The sequence below is a fragment of the Procambarus clarkii genome, chromosome 23 (assembly GCF_040958095.1).
Source record: "Procambarus clarkii isolate CNS0578487 chromosome 23, FALCON_Pclarkii_2.0, whole genome shotgun sequence".
Taxonomy (NCBI): Eukaryota; Metazoa; Arthropoda; class Malacostraca; order Decapoda; family Cambaridae; genus Procambarus; species Procambarus clarkii.
The window spans coordinates 25,521,440-25,546,249 of NC_091172.1; the positions used below are offsets into that span (position 1 = coordinate 25,521,440).

General features: G+C 41.5%; 1 protein-coding gene across 1 annotated transcript in view; it reads left to right on the forward strand.

Annotated features, from left to right (window-relative positions):
- Positions 1–15,261, forward strand: part of LOC123763925 (uncharacterized) — a 58,687-nt gene extending 43,426 nt beyond the window's left edge. The window contains exons 3-6 of the mRNA XM_069329997.1: positions 7,648–7,889; positions 8,797–8,900; positions 10,541–10,669; positions 12,649–15,261. Coding sequence (XP_069186098.1) covers positions 7,648–7,889; positions 8,797–8,900; positions 10,541–10,669; positions 12,649–12,766 — 593 coding nt within the window. The 3' untranslated portion in view covers positions 12,767–15,261. The remainder of the gene's footprint in view (positions 1–7,647; positions 7,890–8,796; positions 8,901–10,540; positions 10,670–12,648) is intronic.
- Positions 15,262–24,810: the final 9,549 nt, after the last annotated feature.

Consider the following 24,810-nt stretch of genomic DNA (forward strand, 5'->3'; position numbering starts at 1 on the left):
AAGGGAAAGGGGGAGCTTATGACAAGCCGCTGGCTTTCTGTCCCCATTGAGGCCACTAGACAGATAGTGGCTCTCAGGTAAATTCAGGTAAATATATTTGGTTTGCTTGATTTCACGCATATCAACATGTTGATAAAAAAATCGAAATGGAAGTCAACCTCGGAGATAATGATCGCCGATGGAGTGATAGTCTAGATAAAGATCATCATGACGCTATTGATGGCAGAGCGCCTTGTGTAATGGGCGCCACCTTCTGCCTCTCCACCAAGTTGGTCTAGGAGCTTTGAGAATATTGACCTTATACACAACAGTAAGTCCAGCAACATATCGCCAGAGCAGAAGCCTCTGATGTTCAGACCAACCAGAATGTGTTCTGACTAGAAATGAGTCTTCTCGCACTATTCTCCACCTTGTCCAAATTACTGATACAAGGTGGTGAGTAGGCAACCCAGGAGAGGGAGGGGGAGCATACTCAAGCTGAGAGCGAACTTGTGCTCCATATAAGGTTTTACAACCGCTGCTGTCGAGAAGGTGTGAGATATGCTGTGGGGCTGTAAGTTTCTTAGCGCCCTGGCTTGCCTCAGGTTGAACACGTGTGAGCACGTACCTTGTCCATAGGGAGAGCCAAATTTCTCTTTCTCTCTCTCTCTCTCTCTCTCTCTCTCTCTCTCTCTCTCTCTCTCTCTCTCTCTCTCTCTCTCTCTCTCTCTCTCTCTCTCTCTCTCTCTCTCTCACCAAGGTATCAAAGCACTAGTATCAGCGGAAAATAATATTTCCAAGCGCTCAAGTTCTACCGGAAGTATAGGACTCGACTCCCGTGGAAGAATCTTGATAGAACTCCAGCTGGTATTTCCAGAACTGTAAGACTACTTCCCTTCCATGAGATATATGTCGGCACTATTCACTCTTTTTCCTTTAGGCTGATTTCCAGCAAAGTTGCCGTGAGTTTCAGAAGATGTTAAAGTACTTTACCCTAATTATAATTCATTGAAGGTTTTAACATCTTCTGAAACTTAACAGGACCTCAGTGTACTTTGCTGGAAATAATGAGCCTAACTAAACTTAAAGCACTTTACCCTAATTATAATTCATTGGAGGTTTTAAGTTTAGTTAGGCTCATTATTTCCAGCAAAGTACACTGAGGTCCTGTTAAAATAAAGAGGTCCAGTAAATTGCTGTGAGGTCCAGCAAGGTATAGTGAGGTCCAGTGAGGTGCAGTGGGCTGCGGTGGTGCTGGACAACAATGTGGAGTATTGGTGATGCAGAGGTTGTCAGCTCCCGCCCCAGACGCCCGTCTGCTCTTACTGTTTATGGTAGTTGGCAGTTATCACATGACTCATATGCTCATCATTAATACTGGAAAGTTGTATATAGCTTCTGCTACTACTGCTTATGGTGCTCTGTGTGTGTCTCTCTCTCTCTCTCTCTCTCTGTCTCTCTCTCTCTCTGTCTCTCTCTCTCTCTCTCTCTCTCTCTCTCTCTCTCTCTCTCTCTCTCTCTCTCTCTCTCTCTCTCTCTCTCTCTCTCTCTCTCTCTCTCTCTCTCTCTCTCTCTCAAAATTACCATTTTTGTTTATATCATTAAAAGCAGGAATGTGTGGAAGAAGCCTTGAGTAACTAGTGTGTGAACATCAGACACACTCGTCAGTCCTTTCCTTCCTGCTCTCACCTCTCCTCTTGCCCTCCCTCCCTCCCTTGGCTTCAACACCTCCCTCCCTCTCCCTGCTCCCAACCCACCAAGCTTCTGCTTGCCCTATAGTTACCCCTGCAACCGGTTTCCCACATCTCTCCCCTGATTCCTTCCTCTCTCTGGGCTGCTTCCCCCGCCCTCTTACCCCCTTCTAATCCCCCCCTCTCCTACTAGCACGTTCCTGTTGGTCACACTAGTAATAGCCTCCCCCCCCCCCTTCCCCTAAGACGTCGCGGGTGTCGGCGCAGAGTACTGGCGCTGACTTGTTGACACGTCTTGTGGTCACACGCTCACGCATACGCTCGGGAGTTGTGCTCCAAGCGGCCTGGGTTCGACTCCCCGCCGACGGAGGGAGGGAGAGAGGGGTTTATTAGGGGAAAGCGCCATGCCATTACGACTATGTAGCACTTGAAAGGGGTCAAGATAAGGATTCATCCCAGGATATGGCGAGACTCATACTGGAACTAGCAGGCCCATTGTTCATCACAATGAAATGTGTGAAGTAAAACATGTGTATGGGGCAAGTAACAAAGTCAGTAGACTAACAGATGTTGTCACAGCTCGTATAAGACTTGGCTACAAGTATCTCTGGCAGTTCGGCTTGTATAGGGATCTAGATGAAGTAAAGTGTAAAGTGTGTGGACAAAGACAGGGACACACACTCGAACACTATATCTTGGATTGTAGTAAAATTGAGCCATTTAGAGATAAATCTAAGCTCACTCTGTATGATATGGTAACCTATCTTATTACCATGGATAAATTACCTGAAATCCTTGCACTGTATCCACATTTCGCTTCCAGTAGATAAACGACATATGAGATTCAGAAACAAGTAGCGTATTGTGAAGACTAATAATAAACAGAAGGTCCCATATGACTCTGTAATATCCCCAATGATCAAACTATTATGTATTAGCGATAAGACCTACCATTAATGTATGATGACTTACTGTAAATGTATAGCTCTTGAAATAGCACTTTCTCTGTAACTAGCTGACATTGTAACTATAAGGTGTGAAGGATAGATGAAATTGTTTATGTAATAATCTAAGATGAGGTCTGATAAAGACCTTTTGTGCCCTCTGTAATGCTTTTTGCGCTACCGCTCACAGGATGGGTATGGGGTGCATAATAAACTAGCCGCCTTCGGCGGCCACAATCAGAACTGGTGGCGTGTGCACAAGGCCCTGTTCTCTACAAGTACAATGAGCTTCATCATACTCTTGTGGAGGCGGAGGCGGAAAAGTTGGTCGTGTAATGTCTTCATGACTTGAATATGGGGTGCACAATATGGGTATGGGGTGCACAATATGGGTATGGGGTGCACAATAAACTAGCCGCCTCCGGTGGCAACAAATAAAAAAAATCATCCCAGAATCGCGAGGGATGAAGTATGAAGTGGGACTAAAGGCACTAAACTTGACGATGCTAGAAGGGTGGAGAGAGGGGGAGACATGATAGGGACGTATAAAATACTAAGTGGGATTAACAGAGTGGAAAAAGATGAAATGTTCACAGTGAATACCAATAGAACAAGAGGATATGGATGGAAGATTGAAACTCAGATGAGTCATGGATTGATTAGAAAAATCGAAAGTTTTCTATGGATAACAGTTGTGAAAACATGGAAAGAAAATGGAGCATGCAGGTTGTAGAGGCAAACTCCATTAATTTAAAGTAGTTATGACAGGGAAATATGTCAGGAGTCATTGCTTTAGAAAAGGATAGAAAAGCGGGTTCAAGAGCTAGAGCTGGATCCTGCCGCCATAAATAGAGCAAAAGTGTAGTTTAGGAGCCGGTCGGCCGAGCGGACAGCACGCGGGACTTGTGATCCTGTGGTCCTGGGTTCGATCCCAGGCGCCGGCGAGAAACAATGGGCAGAGTTTCTTTCACCCTATGCCCCTGTTACCTAGCAGTAAATTGGTACCTGGGTGTTAGTCAGCTGTCACGGGCTGCTTCCTGGGGGTGGAGGCCTGGTCGAGGACCGGGCCGCGGGGACACTAAAGCCCCGAAATCATCCCAAGATCCCAAGATAGGATGTGTTAACGCCTACAAGGATGCCCTCGAGCACCAGTGCACGACGAGGAGCAACATACTCAACAAAAGCTGCGATATATATGACGTCCACTGTGGCTGGTGTGGTGCCGCAGCCTTGAGAGCTCTATAGAGCCTCTATACCCGCCACCGACTCTAGTGACAACATGTGCTCTCCGTCCTCAACACCAGGGTATTTGAATCTGTTTACATAGTCAAGCTGGGATCCATCATACTGTTGTGCTGCTCTACGCATAGTCGCTCCTTGTCTGGGCGGGTGCTGATGGCTGCTAAGCGCATCCCTAACAACGCTAATTGTAGTTTAAGATCATTTAGGTGAGGAAATCATCACCCACGTAGGGGCAGTAGTAAACATGTGGTACGAATTGGAGGCTGAGGTGGTACGAATTGGAGGCTGAAGTGGTACGAACTGAAGGAGTGTGGAATCTGCTCCCAGCTACTGGGCACAGATAGGCAATCACAAATAGGTGGGCTCATCCACACCCGCGGAGTTGATGATTTACGACTATTTTTTATGTTGGTTGTTTTAATAAGGAAACCATTATGGGTGAGAAGAGTGGACGGTGGGGTTGGTGCCGACTCTGTGATGCTCCTCTGTCTTGAATGGTGGCTTTGTCTGTCTTGTCTGTGGAACACACGCCTCCTGTGTCTCTGCCTGAAGGTAACATTTATCACCAAAGTCTGTACTTCCAGAACCTATTGTACCCTCTTTCTCTCTCTCTCTCTCTCTCTCTCTCTCTCTCTCTCTCTCTCTCTCTCTCTCTCTCTCTCTCTCTCTCTCTCTCTCTCTCTCTCTCTCTCTCTCTCTCTCTCTCTCTCTCTCTCTCTCTCTCTCTCTCTCTCTCTCTCTCTCTCTCCCCCGGCCTGAGGCCAGGCCCGACTTGTGATAACTTGGTCCAACAGGCTGTTGTTAGTGTTGAAATCAAATCGCATCCTAAGTAATTTTTTTCTTTACAATTGAATTCCTGTACTTGCCTTCCCCTTTATGGTGTAGATGTCTCCAGGTATCATTTCTTCCTTTCCCATCGTCATTACCTTACACTAACTGGGATTAAACTCTAATAGCCAATTAGCTGCACACTTATGAAGTTCGTCAAGACGTCCCTGAAATTCTCTACGATTGCATAGAGAATCATACTTGGTTCATACTCCTCATCAGCTTTACTCAAACGTTAACATTTATAAGCTCCCGGCCTCGAGTAAGTCATACAAAGAAATTAGGAACAACAGTGATCCTATGATTCTCTAAAACCCGCGTGTCACGGCTCCTCACCTTGAGAACTCCTGGCCGACTATTCCACTTTGTTTTCCGCCCGACAGGTACTCTCTTACCCTATTCAGTGGTTTCTCAGTTTCCCTCCCTGTACTTAAGATGATGTGACGACTGATTCTCAGAATTTACAATACCTTAGAAATAGTATTGTCCGTCTTATCATAATATTATTATTATAAAATCCAAATTTGCTTTGATCAAAGTGCAAGAATGAGCTTCAATTCTAAAAACTTATTAAAAGGACAACATGAGTGCAAAACTATAATTATATATTTAGCATAAAGATATCAAGGCCAGAACTCAAGACATCGCTAACAAACAACCAGACGGCTGTGAAGAAGCTGCTATCCTCTCAGACTCACCTCCTCGCAGATCATGTAATAGAAGGAGATAGATAGACAGAGACAAATACTAAGAGAGGCAGAGACAGAAAAAACATAGACAGAGAGACAGAGATGGACAGAGTCAGAGGCAGGAAGATAGAGACAGACATACAGAGACAGAAAGAAACAGGGACAGACACAAAGAAAAAGAGGGGGAAAGGGAGACAGAGAGGGAGAGAGTAAGGAAGACAGACCCGGGCACCGCCGGATACGCCCTTCTAGTACACAACCCTTAAGCAGTGGTGCCGAATAACCCGAATTCTCTTAAAATCAGTCAGTAATCATACTAAAAAATGCAAAAGACCCACAAATGTTGTTTAAATTTTGTGTTATCTAAATTAGTTATATACAAGTGTTTGATGGCAAGAAGCGGCACTTGTACACCTGTATCGTCCATTCAGTCCCAGTGATGCTGTCAGCGGGTCTGGGAATTATGGGGTAACTTAAGTATTCTGGCCGCGGACGGCCTTAAGATTTTCACACGCGCGAGAGATATTATTGTACCGCGAACCCTAACACTTTATTATCTTTGTTGAAGCGGTAGGAAACTTTACTTTATAAACCTGCAGCGATGTTAATTGGTGTGAGTGTGTTTAGTGAGCAGCAAGTTAGAGAACTAGTATAAATAGCCCTGGGTGTTATGTAAGGCAGTAGGTGGTGCAGTCGGCTCACAACCGATTGGACTCGATCTCGAGTAGGAGTTGATTTGGGTACATTTTCTTATATCTGACGGGACAAGGCAACTGTTGTGGGCTGCACCCTGTGAAAGGTCAGTGGTTTTCCTTGTCAACCTCAATCCAGCTCCTTAAAACGATCGCGACAAATGGGGCGGAGGGGGGAATACCTTTGTCAATCCGCGGATTTCCTGTCCTCGTCGAGGCCACTAGAGAGATAATGACCCTCAGGTAAAGTCAGGTAAACCTCGTACGGCGTAAATTTGAGGTAAATATGGTGTGGGAGATGAGACCCAGTGTTGACCAGTGACGTCCCCCAGTGGTGCCCCCCAGTGTTGACCAGTGACGTCCCCCAGTATTGACCAGTGGTGCCCCCCAGTGTTGACCAGTGACGTCCCCCAGTGTTGACCAGTGGTGCCCCCCAGTGTTGAGGTGGGCTACCCTCCCCCTACCCCCCCCCTCCCACCCTCGCCGCCTCCACTTACATACCAACACACATTAAAGATAATTTGATTAATCCCCTAAATTTATGAAGAGATAATTGTCTCTAATTATAACGTCTTATCACCTCGTTATCTTTTTTGTTACTGAATGTTAAAAGTGTTTGTCGTGCAAGGTGTTTGTTCGATTAAAAGTGTATAAAATAATTACAGTAGTTATTTCAACGGTATTAATACGGGTAGTACAGTGGTCTACTTCTTCGGCCTACAGTCGAGGGACTCAGGTTTAATCCCTAGACTGGACAGAAACGGTTGGGCATCTTTCCTTTTCCTTTGGACCTGGATAAAGCCAAGTATTTGCTTCCTGTTGCCGTCAAACGGGAATTAATATTGAAAACAAACATTAACGATGGAAAACAAATAATAAATATTTAATTTCGTCCTTTAGATAAATAAAATATATTTGAACATTCATTCCATCAGTAATTTCGTCTTATTAACATTGTACATCAGTCACGAGATGAAGTATTAGCGAGAGTGACCAAGCAACCAGTGAACGCAGTCTGGCAGGCACCACAGCTCAGTTGATCAGATTTATCTTTGGAGGTGTTTATCAAGTTCCGTCATAAGCACACTTTGTGGTCTGTTAATAACAGACCTTAATGTGAATTGGATTGTGCCAAAGAGTAGTTACAACAACCAAGGTTACTACTTCAGGTTGATCCTGCGGTTGTATTCCTCATGGTTCATCGGGTCGTTGTATTCATCCAGGGGTTGTGTGCTACAAAATCTACCTGGTAGTTGTATTCTACAAAGCCCATCAGGGGTTGTATTCGTGACCATGTAGGCGTCCTCCCAATGCCCTGATGACCTCATCTTTATGCCCACCTCTTTCACACTTATATTAATGTTTCCCCTCTTTTTCTAGTTCGTTTTTTATAATAAATGAAGTAGTTCCATAACAGAGTTTTCAACATATAGAGTACATATAGTGTTATAGCACAGTTATGAGGATAGGTTGAATAGGTCGGTGAGCCAAGAGCCCCCTGTGGTCAAACCGAAGGGAGATTTATTAATTATCATTATTGTAATTATTATGGTAACAAAGAGTCGCGTCGTCCCCCCCGCAGTACACTTCATCAAGCTGGCGTCGGAGAATGCCTGGTGGGTGGACGCCAACGGCAGGTGTAAGACGCCCCTGCGGCGGTGTGTGGCTGTGGTGCCGCCCCAGCACGAGAGCCCCGGCATACGGTACTGGCCCCGCTGTGCGCTGCTCCACCGCTGCGGCGACGACGCCGGCTGCTGCAACTCCGTCGACAGCACCTGCGCCGTCGCTCACTCCGAGAACGTCCAGCTCTACTTCTACGCCTTTGTAAGTACCGCACGCATGGTCTGAAGCGTAGTAGGTTGTTGTTATAGATTCAGCTACTCGGAACGAGTTCCAAGTAGCACGGGCTATGGTGAGCCCGTAGCTTACCTGGCACAGGAGCGGGGTCTGTAACTCCGCTGAAAGAAGTGAAGCTTAGTATATTTCCTGTCAATTTAAATTGATTTTCTTATGTCACCTTAAGTCACCACCTCACCTAGTTTAATCTTGTTTATCTATTTTGTATTTACCTCTTTTTTTCCTTGCATTATTTGTTATTGTTTTTGTTTTGCTTCGTTTGTACATAAATATATTAATGTTTAAGGGAAACTCATTTGAGTTGTGGTGTGATGGGACACACTGCAATGAGGTATAGCTGGGTCGGGTGTGAGCCCATGCGATACTTGGACAAAGACTGAACACCATTAGTTCTATAAGTCTCAGATGGGTAATAAAATACGTAATCCTTAAAGCATTTACTAGAGTTTACCTTGGGGTCAACATCCAAATAATATACACATGGAAAATACTGGAGGAACAGGTCCCAAATCTACACAGTAAAATAAGGACTTATAAAAAGAAGAATCACGGTATAGCTAAATACAGAGTGGCAGTTTTGCTGATTAGGACATGCATGTGGAGTCACTTCAGTGTAGTTCCATTAGTGTTGACCAAACCACACACACTAGAAAATGAAGGGACGACGACGACGACGACGACTTGAGAATGATCCAGGAGTGACCGGAACGTCGTTGTCCCTTCATTTTCTAGTGTGTGGTCTGGTCAACATATTTCAGCCACATTATTGCGACTCCTCGTCTGCATAGTTCCATTAGTGGTAGTAGTGGAAAAGGTTAGAGAGGGGCATAATTAGCTGAGGAAGTTGGAGTATGACATATGTGGTCGTCCTCAGGGCTCAGACCGCGCCGGGGTGCAGATGCTGACCTTCGCCAACCACACTCGATGTACCTGCAAGCCTCGCTCAGCAGTCACCACCATACAACCCACTAACCACGAGTAAGTTCAATACCTTCTACCTATTTTATCACTAATATATATATGTCTATAAATCGATTAATTATTACAAATAATGTCTCATGTTTTATTTAAGTATGCTATCGTATACATGAAATGTATTTCCCAAATCAACAATACCATAGTCTCCTATAATGTTTTTCATTTTCTGTAGTGATATAAACAAAAACTATTACTTTTAAAACGGAGACTAATCTAAACGCTCAACTGGTATACGTCGCTGTTTTTATCAAATCAATTTTTAATCAAATCAAATCAAATCAAATGTTTATTTAGGTAAAAGTGCATACATAGAGGAGTTACAAACATAATGTTGGATTTATAGATAGAGCTAGTACATACAATACCTAGAGCCACTAGTACGCGCAGCGTTTCGGGCAAGGTGTGGGGGAAAAACACTTAGACTAAAACTTAATGCTAATTGAGATTAAAGTATAAATTGTGTTGAAAAATACAAAATAATGAACTTGGCAGAAAACAGCAATTATACAAGTTGGTCAACAAACAGTATTGTTTGAAAATAGAAAGACATGGGTTGAGATTTCTGGGGTAAGGTAGGTTACATGGAGTTTATTAGGCAACATTTAGTTTTTCTCTTAAACTGGTTGAGAGAGGTACAGCCTTTGACATGATTGAGAAGGTCATTCCACATTCCATTCTGGGTCCTTTAATTTGTAGAGCATTTCTAGATTGGTTAAGGCGCACTCTTGGAATATCAAACAGGTATTTGTTTCTGGTGTGGTGCCCATGAGTTCTGTTACAACCTTCTAGGAAGCATTTAAGGTCAAGATTGGCATTACAGTTCAGAGTTTTAAATATATAGAGTACACTTGAGAGGATGTGCAGTGTTTATAGTTTTAGAAAGTTTATAGTTTTATTTATATATAAATTAAAGGGTATATTACTCTTTGGAGTTGATAGTGACATTAATCTTCTTGTTTAAAACCACTACTGGTAGTAAAAATACATTTGATGTTGAAATATTATCCCATTTCTTATGCACCCCATACCTGTCCCGTGGCCTGTACGGAAAATGCTACAGAGGCACATAATGGGCCCAAGAACTCAACCCAACAATTGATTTAGCTAGGCAAGTTAGAGTGTTGGTAAGCTAGTTAAACAGTTTAATGCATATATCAGCAATAATGGGTTCGAGAACGACCACAAGTAGCCTCTAAGCTAAGCAACTTACATTCAACTTTAATTCAAGCAGAATGAATTATTATTATAGTGAGCTTGTTTCATAAATTGGTTTGGTGAGCCTCCACACATTCCACCAGCCAGTGGGAGGGGGGGAAGGGTTACAGACACCCACATTCACTACCTACAATTAGTAAACTGGAGCTATTTGGCTCAAATTAATTAATTGTTTAATAGTAAATAATATTGATTAAAATAATAATTGCATTACAGATTGACAGAATATAATACTGAAGTTGAATGTCTTACATACTAAATTGATTGAGTGGGTAGCACAAGGTGAAAAAACTATGAGGATGAAATTAGGCACTTTTTGGTTTTACTTTTGAATAAAGTATAGGTTGGACAATTTTGTTCACTTCATTAGGGGGTGAGATCTATACACCGGGTTTGTTATAAAAGTGCAATGTTGTGGTCCGCAGGTGCAAGTGTCCTCGTCCCTTCTCCCCTGAGGTGAGGGCCGGCCAGTGCACCTGCGACTGCGACAACGGCAAGAGTAAGTGCCGACGACTCAAGAGAGGACGGGGTTACTTCTCCTCCCCTGAAGTCAGGTGAGTCTGACCTTACACCATATTGTCAAACAGATAGACACAGATCGTCGTGTTTGTCCACTTCTTTCCTTTAGTGTTTTGCTTATGACTGTAGCGTCGTGTACCTATCGTCTATCTGTTTTTTGCATTTATACCCATGTCGATTTTTTCCTCAGCGTGTATATCCCACGCGCCCGGGTGTCTCTCTCTCTCTCTCTCTCTCTCTCTCTCTCTCTCTCTCTCTCTCTCTCTCTCTCTCTCTCTCTCTCTCTCTCTCTCTCTCTCTCTCTCTCTCTCTCTCTCTCTCTCTCTCTCTCTCTCTCTCTCTCTCTCTCTTTCCCTATAACTTTTCTCTTCTCATTTCCCCCCTCCTCCCTACCGATCTTTCTCCCCCAAGACCCTCCCTTTCCCACTCCTCGCCTCTACACCTTTTTCTCCAACATCCCGATTCCCCTCCCTCTCACACCTCTCCTCCCATTCCAGTCCCTCTCTTTCGTTTCCATCCCTCGTCCTCTCTCTCCACCTGTCTCCACCCCTCTCTCCTTCCCTCTCTCTGTTCATCTTCCCTCGCCTTTCTATATCTCCCTCTCTCCCCTCTCTGTCTCAGAAAACGTAATACTGAATTCACGCTTTTTTATTAACACATTTAGGTACACCTGCACTTGTGCAGCTGCCCTAGACTATATGAAGGGGAGTACAATGTCAAAAAGCTAGCTACGTGGTGCTAAAAATCCCCATCACACAGGATGGCTAGTCATACAGAGGCATGTGATAAGTAGTCTGCACTGGCAGACTCTGGGAGCATTTTGAGGATATCATGAACACAAGAGTGAATAAGGTAGCAGTGATACTAAAATTCCCCATCTCGCAGGATGGTTAGTCATTCAGGGCCATTTGTTCAGTAGCCTGCACTGGCAAATTTTGGGTGCATTATGAGGATATCTTCAAGAACACGAGAGTTAATAAAGTAATTACAAAGCACCAGGTACGAATTCACGTTCATCGTTTTCGAGTTAAGAAATCTTGGGACCAGGTCAATCACTTTTCACCACTTTGGTTGGTGGTAGGTGGGGAGTAACTATTGGGTCTTACCTACCTCTTAATAGGACCGATATTCAGAGGCAGAGTGGGTTAAGTCAGGTATCTGGGAGTCATTAAAATGCTAGTTCAAATTCCCCTTCCATTGTTCCAAATGATTTTCTCATTTATATATATCACATCATTGCGAATTCATTGTGTATTAATCTTAGTGTCATCTGCAAATGTGATGTTGGTTTATAATATTTTTCGTCTTTGTCATTAATGTATGACACAAATCGTTGACCCCACGATGGAACCTTGCGGTACCCCACTCACCACCTTTCTCCAGTCAGATTCAATTCCATTTATGACGACTCTTTACTTTCTTTGTTTTAACCATTGTTTTATCCATTCTAGTATTTTTAGCATCTATTCCACATGCTTGTAATATCCTTGCAAGTCTTTCATATTGTGAACACAAAGACAAGGATAAAGGAGCACAAAGACAAGGATAAAGGAACACAAAGACAAGGATAGATGAACACAAAGACAAGGATAGATGAACACAAAGACAAGGATAGATGAACACAAAGACAAGGATAGATGAACACAAAGACAAGGATAGATGAACACAAAGACAAGGATAAAGAAACACAAGGAGAGGGATAAAGGACCATAACAAAAACTGACATAGACAAATATTGATCACATGCGTAGCGACGTGAGACAGAACACGGGGAACCTGGGAGTTAGAACACTGGGAGCTAGAACACTGGGAACCTGGGAGCTAGAACACTGGGAACCTGGGAGCTAGAACACTGGGAACCTGGGAGCTAGAACACTGGGAACCTGGGAGCTAGAACACGGGGGAACCTGGGAGCTAGAACACGGGGAACCTGGGAGCTAGAACACTGGGAACCTGGGAGCTAGAACACGGGGGAACCTGAGAGCTGACAGTATAGCGTGTCTCCCGCCCACAGCTGCGTGTCCCGGGGGGAGTGCACTGAGCCCACCTGTGAGCACGGTCCCTTCCTCCTGAAGGAGAAACGCTGCACCAAGCGCAGGGAGCGGGAACGCTACACCACGGAGAGGAAGTAAGCATCATTGCATGTGATTATGCGTTTCCTTTCTCCTCGCCACGGAGACAAGATCTTCAAGATGCTGACAGCACCGCCATCACCAGTTACGTCACGACAATAGCAACAAGAGCAATCGTAAAACAACAAAATGTTTGTCTGGTGGAGTTTATCCAAGTGTCTGACTGCAAATATATTTATTGGAAACTCCTCAACCATGCATCACGTTGAATTCATGCGCAAGTAGCCTCATAAAAAACACATCACAATATCCTTATTTTGTAAACTATATTAGCATATTGTGAAGAAAAAAACAGTGAACTTTAGATAATATAAGTAGTTTTAAAATGGAAATATTATATTTGCCTCTAAAAGCAGTGGAAGTTTGTCTTTCAAATATTTTTTTTTATAACACAATACCCAAAGTTGCCATAAATATATGAACAATAAACAATAACAATAACATTATTCTGAATTTAATACCCAGACTTTTGATCACATATACATAGCATGTGTATAAATACAGAAGTTTTACTCAATAGCTAAATTCAGAAATCGTGATTGACGTTTGTCAACAAATAACGCCTATAATATTATATAAAATATTATTATTATTATTATTATTATTATTATTATTATTATTATTATTATTATTATTGCCAGATAACGATTTCAAATTATAAAGCAGAAAGTGAAAGTTGCAGAGTTGTGTTCATGTGTGGCCAGGAATGTTATGTATGATATACAAATGGCTGTAACATACAGTCTGGTAATGTATTAGTTGTAGCATACAGTCTGGTAATGTATTAGTTGTAGCATACAGTCTGGTAATGTATTAGTTGTAGCATACAGTCTGGTAATATATTAACTGCAACAAACAGGCTGCTGTATCTGTAGAATACAGTCTGTTAATGTACAGCTGTAGCCTACAGTCTGTTAATGTATTAGCTGTAACATACAGTCTGTTAATGTATAGCTGTAGCCTGCAGTCTGTTAATGTATTAGCTGTAGCATACAGTCTGTTAATGTATTAGCTGTAACATACAGTCTGTTAATGTATTAGCTGTAACATACAGTCTGTTAATGTGTAGCTGTAGAATACAGTCTGGTATTGTATTAGCTGTAGCATACAGTCTGTTAATGTGTAGCTGTAGAATACAGTCTGGTATTGTATTAGCTGTAACATACAGTCTGTTAATGTGTAGCTGTAGAATACAGTCTGGTATTGTATTAGCTGTAGCATACAGTCTGTTAATGTGTAGCTGTAGAATACAGTCTGGTAATGTATAGCTGTAGCATACAGTCCGGTAATATACCAACTGTGACATACTGTCCCGTAATGAAGTAGTTATGCCATAGACTTGAGTAATGGAACAGGAGAATTATACAGAAGCAACATACTCCCCACCATCCACAGCAAATAATTGATGTATACTGTAAGGTGTTTACGCAGTGTTAAGCTGTGTATTAAGACACCAACAATGTCCACAAACTTCATAATATAAGCTTCGATGTATCAGGTGCGGTTTTATGAGATAGGTATAATGCAAAAACATAACTATAAAATTATAACAGGTATATTTTGCATGGATTTATTGCATATGCAATGGTTCTCATTCATTGGTGGAGAGTGTGATGAAGATCAAGCAAATTAATCGTATCATATATGTAAATTACAATTATTAATTAGTCAATACACATTCATATTTCATAGATATTACTGTTATTTTAGTAGCATGAAAGAGATAATATTATATAGAAAAATAACGTTTTGAGAAGATATGGAGTTGTTGAAGCAGTAAGTAAGTATTATAGATACAGCAGATATATACAGATATAGACACTGTAGATACAGCAATTTTACAGCTGTAACACCCCTTCCTGATATTAGCATTCTGGGTTACAGCAATCACTCACCTATGATTCTTTATCAAATTTAACTAAAACAATAATTTAGCTGTGTACGATAACTCTTACATTAGCATTCAGGACTACAGCAGATACAGCTATCTGTAGCCGACAAGTATATTATTGCAATAAATGGAGCGATAGTCTTAAATGTAGTAGTATATATATAAATGTCTTCTAGGTTTAAAAAAAATATAGTGCTGTATAGAGAAATTATATTTTGGAGGATTTTTCATGAACTTTGCTCAATAGTGTATGTACAGTCTGGCCAAGAAATGTTTGTATCTCAATGTTTCTTATTATACAAATGAGAACTGTTATACATTTACTAATTTTGTTAAATAGCAATGCAGCTATTATTATTATTTTTCTTTGGAAAAAGGTATGGATAGAGGAGGAACTACCTGATTAATTGACCTATGAGGCAAGGGGAATTATTACCCCTAATACCTGATCATGTAACGCTGGTGTAAGGCTATCCATCCTGGGTATGATATCCAGGCTCTTGCAGAGATTATGGGAATATATATTTTTAGTACCACAACTGCACTGTCCAGCCAAGGAAGACTGAGGAAGCCATTCTCAGAATAAAATTTTGATTTGTATTAATTTTGTATAATCTTACACTCTTTAGCTTTCATAAAGATACGAGTAAAGAGTTATAAAGGGTAGTAGGACCTGTCTCCAGTAGAACTAAATTTAATTTGCAGTTGTTGGTTATCTTACAACATTGTCCTTAGTAATTTGTCCTCCTCAGCCAGTTTGTGTTTTTCTCTACGTGTTACAACTGTATATATAATTGTTAGTCACAAAGGAAATCATTCGTTTTAAATTATGCTTGCATGCTGTTATCTATGCAAGGTATTTAGCTTATGCTGTACAGTATCAATGCTGCCCTTCGTGTTGCCTTAAATCTAAGATATGATGACATAACCTTAAGTTTATAGCCCATATGTACTGGGGTAGTGAAGGTGCCATGGTTGTAAATGTCCGCTGTTATTGTAGTGCTTTAGAAAACTATACTGGCATGGTGAAATGCTGATCTGGTGTTCACATACAAGCAAGGTTTGGGTTGTCAGGTGTGTATGTGTGTGTGTGTGTGTGTGTGTGTGTGTGTGTGTGTGTGTGTGTGTGTGTGTGTGTGTGTGTGTGTGTGTGTGTGTGTGTGTGTGTGTGTACTCACCTCACTTATTTGTGCTTGCGGTGATTGAGCTTTGGCTCTTTGATCCCGCCTCTCAACTGTCAATCAACTGGTGTACAGATTCCTGAGCCTACTGGGCTCTATCATATCTACATTTGAAACTGTGTATGGAGTCAGCCTCCACCACATCACTGCCTAATGCATTCCATCCGTTAACTACTCTGACACTGAAAAAGTTCCTTCTAACGTCCCTGTGTGTGTGTGTGTGTGTGTGTACTCACCTAGTTGTTGTACTCACCTAGTTGTGTTTGCGGGGGTTGAGCTCTGGCTCTTTGGTCCCGCCTCTCAACCGTCAATCAACAGGTGTACAGATTCCTGAGCCTATCGGGCTCTGTCATATCTACACTTGAAACTGTGTATGGAGTGAGCCTCCACCACATCACCCCCTAATGCATTCCATTTGTCAACCACTCTGACACTAAAAAAGTTCTTTCTAATATCTCTGTGGCTCATTTGGGCACTCAGTTTCCACCTGTGTCCCCTTGTGCGTGTTCCCCTTGTGTTAAATAGACTGTCTTTATCTACCCTATCAATCCCCTTCAGAATCTTGAATGTGGTGATCATGTCCCCCCTAACTCTTCTGTCTTCCAGCGAAGTGAGGTTTAATTCCCGTAGTCTCTCCTCGTAGCTCATACCTCTCAGCTCGGGTACTAGTCTGGTGGCAAACCTTTGAACCTTTTCCAGTTTAGTCTTATCCTTGACTAGATATGGACTCCATGCTGGGGCTGCATACTCCAGGATTGGCCTGACATATGTGGTATACAAAGTTCTGAATGATTCTTTACACAAGTTTCTGAATGCCGTTCGTATGTTGGCCAGCCTGGCATATGCCGCTGATGTTATCCGCTTGATATGTGCTGCAGGAGACAGGTCTGGCGTGATATCAACCCCCAAGTCTTTTTCCTTCTCTGACTCCTGAAGAATTTCCTCTCCCAGATGATACCTTGTATCTGGCCTCCTGCTCCCTACACCTATCTTCATTACATTACATTTGGTTGGGTTAAACTCTAACAACCATTTGTTCGACCATTCCTTCAGCTTGTCTAGGTCTTCTTGAAGCCTCAAACAGTCCTCTTCTGTTTTAATCCTTCTCATAATTTTAGCATCGTCCGCAAACATTGAGAGAAATGAATCGATACCCTCCGGGAGATCATTTACATATATCAGAAACAAGATAGGACCGAGTACAGAGCCCTGTGGGACTCCACTGGTGACTTCACGCCAATCGGAGGTCTCACCCCTCACCGTAACTCTCTGCTTCCTATTGCTTAGATACTCCCTTATCCACTGGAGCACCTTACCAGCTACACCTGCCTGTCTCTCCAGCTTATGTACCAGCCTCTTATGCGGTACTGTGTCAAAGGCTTTCCGACAATCCAAGAAAATGCAGTCCGCCCAGCCCTCTCTTTCTTGCTTAATCTGTGTCACCTGATCGTAGAATTCTATCAAGCCTGTAAGGCAAGATTTACCCTCCCTGAATCCATGTTGGCGATTTGTCACGAAGTCCCTTCTCTCCAGATGTGTTACCAGGTTTTTTCTCACGATCTTCTCCATCACCTTGCATGGTATACAAGTCAAGGACACTGGCCTGTAGTTCAGTGCCTCTTGTCTGTCGCCCTTTTTGTATATTGGGACCACATTCGCCGTCTTCCATATTTCTGGTAGGTCTCCCGTCTCTAGTGATTTACTATACACTATGGAGAGTGGCAAGCAAAGTGCCTCTGCACACTCTTTCAGTACCCATGGTGAGATCCCATCTGGACCAACCGCCTTTCTAACATCCAGATCCAGCAGGTGTCTCTTGACCTCCTCTCTCGTAATTTCGAACTCCTCCAAGGCCGCCTGGTTTACCTCCCTTTCTCCTAGCACAGTGACCTCACCCTGTTCTATTGTGAAGACCTCCTGGAACCTCTTGTTGAGTTCCTCACACACCTCTCTGTCATTCTCTGTATACCTGTCCTCGCCTGTTCTAAGTTTCAATACCTGTTCTTTCACTGTTGTTTTCCTTCTGATGTGACTGTGGAGTAGCTTTGGTTCGGTCTTGGCTTTGTTTGCTATATCATTTTCAAAATTTTTCTCTGCTTCTCTTCTCACCCTGACGTACTCATTCCTGGTTCTCTGGTATCTCTCCCTGCTTTCTGGTGTTCTGTTATTCCGGAAGTTCCTCCACGCCTTTTTGTTCAGTTTCTTCGCTTCCATACATGCCCTATTATACCATGGATTCTTCTGTTGCTTCTCGGATTTTTCCCTTTGGGCCGGGATGAACCTGTTTACTGCCTCCTGACACTTGTGGGTAACATAGTCCATCATACCCTGTACAGACTTGTCTCTGAGGTCTGTGTCCCAAGGTATTTCACTTAGGAAACTTCTCATCTGTTCATAATTCCCCTTTCGGTATGCCAGCCTTTTGATTCCTAGTTCTTTTTGGGGGGAGATAAGTCCTAGCTCTACCAGGTACTCAAAGTTCAATACACTGTGGTCACTCATTCCCAAGGGCGCTTCCATCTTAACTTCCCTTATATCCCATTCATTTAGGGTAAATATCAAATCAAGCATTGCTGGTTCATCTTCTCCTCCTGTGTGTGTGTGTGTGTGTGTGTGTGTGTGTGTGTGTGTGTGTGTGTGTGTGTGTGTGTGTGTGTGTGTGTGTGTGTGTGTGTGTGTGTGTGTGTGTGGTTGTGTGTTGTGTGTTGATACTCACCTAATTGTGATTGCAGGGTTAAGCTTAGGCTCTTTGGTATGTGTGGGTGTATGTGTGGGGGGTTTACGTAGGGAATATTGCATGTGTTTGTATATAAGTGCACATACATACATATATACATCTACACATACCAAACACACATATATATTAAGGATTATATAAAACAAGACTAGATTATTGTAAGCAGGTCAAATTGTTAACTAACTTTGTAAGACTGGAAGTACCGGTAGTACACACTGTACTGTGTTTACATGAAGTCATAAGTCGAATTATTGTATGTGGTGGCAACTGTCACTCAAACGCTGGTGTACTTTAGTATTTCATTTACATTCACATTTATATAAATAATAGGCTTTTATGTGGGCGCTGAGCTCTATCTCTATATTCCCTCTCAAAGGAAAGATGAGGCTTTTTATAGGTACAAATCTCGCTATAATCTTATTTTCTTTCCGTGTCCATGAGCTTATAGCTAAGTAGGTAGCAGAAAGCGACATAACTAATTCTTTGAAATATATATAAAAAGAGTTTGAAAACACTCTGGAATATTTATATCTGTCTGATGTCAGATTACAAAGGTATTACTGCAAACTGTATTTATCAAGTATTTTGCTTGATGCAAAACAAATTAGTTTAAACAAAACGGAACAGAAAAACATCCAGCAGAAGCCATAGTGACGCCTCTCGTGTTTTGATTGGATGTGATGGAATTATCTCTTGTTGTCAAACATTTTCCTGGTTCATTCTTCATGTTTGTTTTATTTAGTTGCTATTTGTCACTGTGTCTCCATCTTTAGCACATCCTTGACTGCACTCAGCTCCCCAAGGCATAACTGTGACGTGCTGCAGGTGTCTGGAGATAGGCACTTATGTAATGAAATAATCAGTGTTGGAGTCAGAGTTTGTCTCCTGTGGATTCCTTCCCATATTGGTCTCCGAATGCATGACAATAATTACTATTTGGGACTGCCTTTGAGCAGTCTGAGAGCAGTAATATTCCGAGAACAGCAACAAAATCTAATAGATTTGAAGCAAAGTGAAATTCACACCAGTTACTCCGTCTATCATTCTATTATTTAGGAAGAACCGCAGGTCTATAGGTCATCCAATAAGGAATTTATATGAGGTTAAACAGACTTGTAGATGTTACCTCTGCTAGGCTTGGGCTCGGCTACAAAGTACCTCTGGGAGTTTGCGTCATCTGCTGATGTAGATTTGACTAACTGTAAACTCGGTCAGCAGAACTATTCTCATCTTTGCGTCATTATATAATTGAATGCAAAAATATCGCCGAATACAGAGATAATTCTATCAAAGGGGTTCAGAAATGTGTAAGTACTTCAGTCATAATGTAGTAATATGCCAAAAGGAATCTTAGATAAGTATTCAAAGTTTGCTTATTCTAGGGTGCAGCCTGTCCATGACTGTAAACTGCCGCCCAGTTGGGTGGGTGTGGAGCAGGACTAGTAACTGTATGACTGACTCTCCGCAGATGTGAACTGTCATATACAGAGACTGTTATGAGCCACTTCTTGAATCACTTTTGAAATAAAAAAAACTATTGATATATGAATATGCATTTGTGTAAAAAAAATGGTATAACTAGCTTCACAAAATTGTCACTTGCTTAGTTAAATGAACTGTAGGGTTCAGTTCTTGAACCCATTATGTGCCTCTGTAACCCTTTCCACCACCGCCTACGGGATCGGTATGGGGGTGCATAATAAATGACTTAACTGAAGACAAAAAACTTTAGCACACTGTGAGCTACGATTATAACTCGCTATAATTTAAGTATTTCAAGCATTTAACAAGGCCATATGAAGACAAATTCAGTAGGCAAGCTTTAAGAGTGAAACTTTTAATGGTTGCCCCAAAACTTTATACAGGAATTTAAATATCATTTATTTACATTTCCTTATCAGGAATTTAAATACCATGAATGGAACCAAGCTGGTTTGAGTCCCTCATTATAAGACATGGCTGACATTTAGTCGAAGAATGTTACAAATCCTCGTAACCTCAACAATATTTTGTGTATGCAATGTACAGTTTTACTTGCTAGAGTTATTAGGAAACATTTATTGCTTTATTTTTGCAAGTAAAGAGAAAAGATGCCTCTGTGTTTCAGTGTTATATCTTGTTCATGTAGCAACAGACATCATACCTGGTTCTGTTTAAAAGGAAGTTAGTTTAGTTAATTTTGTATACACCCCATACCCATCCTGTGGGCGGTAGTGGAAAAGGTTACAGAGGCACATAATGGGCCCCCCACAATTCATTTAGCTAAGCAAGTTACAGTCTTGATGAGATAGCTACAAAATTCAATACACAGCTTCACACCAACAATGGGCTCGAGACTGACCACAAATACAGTTTTCTAAATTAAGCAACTGACATATGTGGAGAGTTAGTGCCACAATTGATATATTTATCCCGCACACCGCCCCTACCCAGTGGGCAGCGGTGGATTAAGATTAAGGAAGGTAACAGTTTTATTTCGTAAATTTAAGTTTATAATTGTATATCTATTGCCACCTCCCGAGGAAGTTCAAAATATCAAAGTATAGTACTTTTAAAGTCTCTATCAAGCCGAGAGTAAATCCAATCTAGTTAAGCAATAATCATTATCATATTCTTCAGTACGTGGTACGACATTTACACTTATTTAACTGATAAATTACATTGGGTTGTGTTCCATGATTGTTTTTGTTTTTAGCCATGTCTGGTGCATGGTGTACTTATATATACATGTATATATGTATATATATACCAACATGTATATATATATGTTGGTATACTTATACCAACAATGACAAAACAATCCCTGTTTTCGTGTTTATTTTGGTCACGAAACATTATTGTGTGAACTTATGTTTGTTGTTAGTCAGGTCTAAATAAATGAAATAAAAATAATTTGATTGATAAATTTAACCCTTGGTACGCAGGGCCTATGCTCCTGAGTGGGAGCTGAGAGGAACGACAACATTGCTAAGAGAACTGAGGGGAACCCAGATCGTAGATATTTTATCAATCCTGATTGTAGTACTGATGTCAAAGCTTATACGGTCTTGGATCACTTCACGAGAAGCTTTTGATTACATCAGTGGAATTCTGTGATCATTTGAAGAGAACTTTGTGATCACTTTAATTTAATTCTGTGATCATTTGAAGAGAACCCTTGTGCTCACTTCAGTAGAATTCTGCGATGACAACAAGAGAACCTGTTGGTCACTTCAGTAAAATCCTGTGACCACTTCCGAACCTTGTGGTCACTTTAATAGTATTCTGTGTTGCCAATCTTATCAAACTGAATACAGTATTTCTATTGTATGCAATGTACTATCTAATGATATTCCACTATATCTGTACCCTGAGTTAGACGTGTCTTGCACGCTCATCAGCAAAACTAGTAAGGAAAACCCAGGACTCCTCAAAGCAACAACACTTGAAACTATCGATTCCTTTATAGGTAACTTAGAGTAACTTAGGCCTTTAACTTAGGGTAAGTTTAGGCCCTAACTTAGGGCCACACAAGCACTATCCTTCCACTGATAGCTCTGTTCGAATGTCAACAGGTCGCACTGCAGCACCCTGTAGAATATACAAAGACAACAGATGTTCACAGACCACAAGTGTAAGACTGACCTACCTCCACACATATAGAATTAGCTGCACTGCAACCTGCAACTAACACACTAAAAAAAACAGTGGAGGAATAATTTTCTGTGATTCAAAGACAGCTCTTCAAGCACTGAAAAACCCAACATGCAAAATAGATACTAGGAATTATTACACATCTCAACAGTTTCAATCTGATTTGTATAGATACTATCTCACTTATAGGTGTTGTCTAGCATGATGACATATAGACAAGGCAGCTAAAACTGCATGGGATAAGCCTACAATTGAGTTAAATCTGGGTATTCCAATCTCTGTTGTAAAAGCCGCAGTATTTCAAGAAATTAGGGAGGGCAGAAGAGCTGTCACTGATACTCAAGGGCCAGAAAGCACGAGTATAAAGAGTTATGTTTAGAACCGAGAACTATATCCAGTCTATTAGATCCAGGGAGCTATTACCAGTCTCCGTGGTGTAGTGGTAAGACACTCGCCTGGCGTTCCGCGAGCGCTTTGTCATGGGTTTGTATCCTGGCCGGGGAGGATTTACTGGACGCAAATCCTTAACTGTAGCCTCTGTTTAACTCAACAGTAAAATGGGTACTACTACAGGTTGTAAAAATGATTCTTCGTGGGAGTCGTATTCCAGGGACCTGCCCGAAACGCTACGCTTGCTAGTGGATGCACAAGAATGTAACAACTCTTATATATATCTCAAAAAAAAAAAAAATATGTACGGACACCATATAGTGAACAGTGCTCGGGGGTCGTATACCTTAAGGACTACGACCCCCGAGCACTTACGTAGACCTTAAAGACTACGGTTCGATCCCCGGCTGAGACAGAAACCAGTGAGCAGAGTTTCTTTCACCTGATGCGTATGTTCACCTAGCAGTAAATAGGTATCTGGGAGTTAGACAGCTGCTTCCTGGGAATGTGCGTGTGTAGAGAAAAATATATGTAGTAGACATAATAGAGGAAAAATAGACGGGCTAGAAAAGTGGGGCCCAAGAGCTGATAGCTCGATTCTGCAGGTACAAATAGTAAATAACCTCTTTCTGTCCCCCCGACACAAAATGAATTTTAAAAATAAAGGGGATAACGATGACAAGCGTCAACTATTAAATTCTGAAATCCGACGGTAGTTTCTTTAACATTAATAATTACATATTAAGTAAACATTTCTTAATCTCTCTTTTCAACTCGTTGGGAGACGTGCAACTTTTAATTATATATGGGAGGTCATTCCACAATTTGGAACCCTGATTTGCATAGCATTTCTACTTTGGATTCCTAGAGTTTCACTCTAGGAATATCAGACAGACATTTGTTTCTCGCGTGGTGCACATGAGGTCTATTACAACCACTCTACGAAGCGTAACACCCCCGTGACCCCGTGGCGATGTTGGCACCTGCAGGCGTCCCAACCATTCAGGCAGTTGAAGGAAGGTTCCGTACACCAAAACGTAACCCAATTAGTCTGTCCTCAGATCAAATCCATTACCATGAGAAACCGCACCTCTCTTCAAACCACCTTCATATTTGCCCGAAACGCTGTGCGTATCTGTGGCTTCAGACATTGTATGTACTAGCTCTATCTATTAATCCAACATTATGTATGTAACTCATTTTCAATTACCTTTACCTGAATAAACATATTATCTTATCCTATCTTACCTAGATAGTCATCTAGATATTTCTGATGGTCTGAAAGCATATTACGGTTCCAGTAATAGTCTTTTTGTAAACTGGCAAGTGAACCTTTGTCCTAACCAGAGTTTCTCAGGTTATACCTTTAAATACCTATAGCTCCTTAGTAGAGGACACAGGCAAAGCCAGTGTTCAAATGGAATAAGGGAGTATGGAGTATATAAAAAATATAGTAAAAAGCAAGAAAAAAGAGACAATAACAAGATGACAATTTAAAAAAATAAAATTAAACCCTTTTGAATGGAAAGGCAGAGCTATAGGTACTTTACGTGGTTACTGAAACGTGGTTAAAAGAGGATACTACTCAACTCTTCAACATACCTAACTACTCAGCTATTCACAACTGTCGCCCTGTACAAAGAGGTGGTGGTACTTCTTTTTACTACCACCAAGAACTGACTTGCTTAAAAATAATTAAAACTAATGCTAATGATATTCCATCTTCCAGTACTAATGTTCAGGACTATCTTACAGGTAACTACCCGCAGTCTCTGTACCTAACGTCCGCTTATTCCACTGATGTAAATGAGGTAATCCTTTCCTTTAAGACCAAGTCTAGTGCCCTTGCGGAGATACCAACTCTAATCTACATAGAAACCTCCAGATCTTTAGCCCCTGCCATTGCATTGCTCTACAACAAGTCACTTGAACTCCAAACTTTTCCAGATATTCTAAGAAAGCGAGAGTAACCCCAGTTCATAAATGTGGTGATCTCACTGATGTCAACAACTTCAGACGTATATCAATTCTGCCAAACTTGTCAAAAATATTTGAAAAACTAATCTACAAGCAGCTTTACTCTTATCTAGCCAAACACAATATACTAAGCTCTTGTCAATATGGCTTCAGACCCAAAAAAGCACTAACGAAGCATTTATTAGTATGATTAATTTGATACATGCAGCTCTTGATAAAAAGGAGTTCCCTGTTG